The sequence below is a fragment of the Mangifera indica genome, chromosome 6 (genome assembly GCF_011075055.1).
Source record: "Mangifera indica cultivar Alphonso chromosome 6, CATAS_Mindica_2.1, whole genome shotgun sequence".
Taxonomy (NCBI): Eukaryota; Viridiplantae; Streptophyta; class Magnoliopsida; order Sapindales; family Anacardiaceae; genus Mangifera; species Mangifera indica.
This window is the reverse complement of record NC_058142.1, coordinates 16,859,461-16,862,116: the sequence shown is the minus strand read 5'-3', so window position 1 is coordinate 16,862,116 and position 2,656 is coordinate 16,859,461. Positions and strand designations below refer to the sequence as shown.

Genomic DNA, 2,656 nt, shown 5'->3' with positions numbered 1-2,656 from the left:
CTGTTCAAACGTCAAGATTTCCATGTCGCCACTCATATGGCAAGACGTAACGAACTCACCAACTTGGACCTCTGTCCATTTGTTTTTTTGGCAATTCACTCAAATCCTCCTTCCGTTCAATAGTCTCATGGTAATTGGGACTGACGAGTTCAAATTTCACTGGATATATAATTGAAATTCTCTTATCTCCCACCTCTAGACAACATAATCTATACACCGTCTAATTAATATTGCCTCTGTACAGATGTACGAAAAATCTTAGAGAAGAAAGTATTATGACATTATGCCAATAATCTATATTCGTGACATGAATTAAAATTCTGTGCTACTGAGCTGTCTATTTGGAATTTTAGAATGAAATATCCGAATCCAGAGTAACAAAAGTAGTTTTTATTTTATCCTGAAAACTATTATTTTATTATCTATACCAAAAGTAATTGTTTGTATCATATATTATTCTAAAGAGCAATGCTATGTATATATATTTTTTGTATATAAATTAGTTATTCAGACGATATTTGATGTTATTTTATCTTTAATTCAAAATCATTAAATCATATGATGATATATTATTTGTGTATCCAAATTATGTATAAAAAAATCTGTACAAATGTTTTTTATTGTTATTCTAAAATAAGAATAGCATTATTTCTTTATTCCTTCTATAAAGAGGATCCACAATCCATGATAAGCATCTCGGATATTCTTATCTTAGAGGATAAACCTTTTTGTTTTGCAAAATATTGAATTGAATTGCACAGTAAGCAAAGAGAAAATCAGAACCAGAAAGTAATCACATAAGACATACAAATTTACATGGTTTGGTGATATGCCTACGTCCACATAGCAGCCCTTCATGTTTTTATTCTGAAGGAAATCTGTAAAAAATATGTACATTATACATATTAGCGTTTCCCTTATACAACTGGTAACCGGAGTAACCCAATATACAACAATGCCTCAACTAAAATTCTCCAACCCCGATAGAATAGTCGTTCCTTCTATGGAGCACCCTTTCTACTCTTTAATCTTGGTTGTTGTAAGTGAATTGCCCTATTTGTCTTCCCGTTCTGGTTCCTACAATTTGAATGCTATATACATGCTTGGAACGATTATTGAAACGACTTGTTTCACTAAAGAAAGACCATAGACCTTTTAGTAGGACCTATAATAATTTGGTGGAACGTTCTTGTTCTAATATATTATGACGCCTGAAACACTTGTTCCTAGTTTCAAACAATCTTGTTCTATATTACATTGCTCGAAATATCCAATCCTCGATCATGGAATGCCTGTTCTATTGTTTCGGGATCTTTAAGTGATAAGTAATCTTAGAACATGAGTCACATTTTTAACAATCTCCTTGATATAAGGGTATACTAATACGTTTGAAGAGTAACAGTATGAACAATCAGAGTGGTGCAGTATAAGCATGGTTGTTCCTTAATTCATTGGTCCCAAGATTGAATTTGTCTTTGATAAAGTAGCTTATGTATATTTTTTGTTACATTTTTCTGGGTTTTTGAGGTTAATGTTATATGAAGTTGCAGGCAGTCAACATGAATTTGTGATATTCTTACTAATATTAAGGTCTCACTTATTGGGTGAACATGATCGAAGCCAATTTAGGCTTGGATTGCTATTTGATTCAGCTAGCTAAGATCGAGCACCACATATTTAAGCTTGGAATTGAAGCATTGATGTGATGTTAAGGTAGGTTAAACACCATGTAATTTTCACTCTGTTAAGTTTAGAGTATTGCTAGCATGGTGAATAATATTATTCATGAGATGAACAATATCACTGAATAGATAAATGAGCAATCTCAAACAGAATTGGATCTTGATTCAACTCAAGATTGACTTGTTTGAGCTGTGCCAACTAGGGTGGGATCCTCCCCTACTTGATGGGATGATATATATTCGGTCAAATGTAATAGCAAATTTACAATCTACAATTTTGACAAGCTAAGATTTTAAAAGGAGAATGAAAAAGTATAGCATATATAAAGAGTGACTCTTGGTTATAACATAGATTATTTTACAATAGAAGAGAACGTACAAGTAGAATTAACATGAGACAGTTTTATTTAGTACCTAGTTAGAAACTTTTAGTTTCATAAACGTCTCATTGTTGATTATTCTCATTCTCACTCGGGCTTACTCACTGGTTGAATGACCAGCTTATTGACAATCATTCCACCCTTCAACTGGGGACCATGTTCAAACATCGAGATTTTCAAATGCCCAGTCATTTTGGGATCTCTATAGAACCCACCAACTGGAACATCTACCCATTTGTTTTTTGGCAACTCACTCAAATCCTTTTGGTGTTGAACAGTTGGTTGGTTAGGAGCGACGAGTTGAAAGTTCACTGGATGATCTTTAAATCCATATTCTCCATCCGTCATCATTAACACAAAGTAAACACCGTAATAGTTCCCTGGAGTGAGCCTTCTAGCGGAGAATTCCTTGCTCACGTCAAGCCGATCGATGCGCAATAATAAAGCCACCTCAACCTGAGCACCACTGCAAAAAAATATTTTATTTAATGAATTATTCTTCATTTAACTAAAAATTAGGTAGAAAACCAATATTTATATATATAATATATAAATACTCTGTGTCTGGCATGTAAACCCATTTCCAGCAAGTTG

At 33.3% G+C, this 2,656-nt stretch overlaps 1 protein-coding gene across 1 annotated transcript; it reads right to left on the bottom strand.

Moving 5' to 3' along the window:
* Positions 1-1,973: 1,973 nt before the first annotated feature.
* LOC123218382 (protein PHLOEM PROTEIN 2-LIKE A2-like) lies at positions 1,974-2,650 on the bottom strand. The gene is made up of 2 exons (XM_044639832.1): positions 2,620-2,650; positions 1,974-2,528 (listed from the first exon to the last, which is right to left on the bottom strand). The coding sequence occupies exons 1-2, from the start codon at positions 2,631-2,633 to the stop codon at positions 2,150-2,152; spliced, it is 393 nt and encodes a 130-aa protein (XP_044495767.1). The 5' UTR covers positions 2,634-2,650; the 3' UTR covers positions 1,974-2,149.
* Between the last annotated feature and the right edge of the window lie 6 nt (positions 2,651-2,656).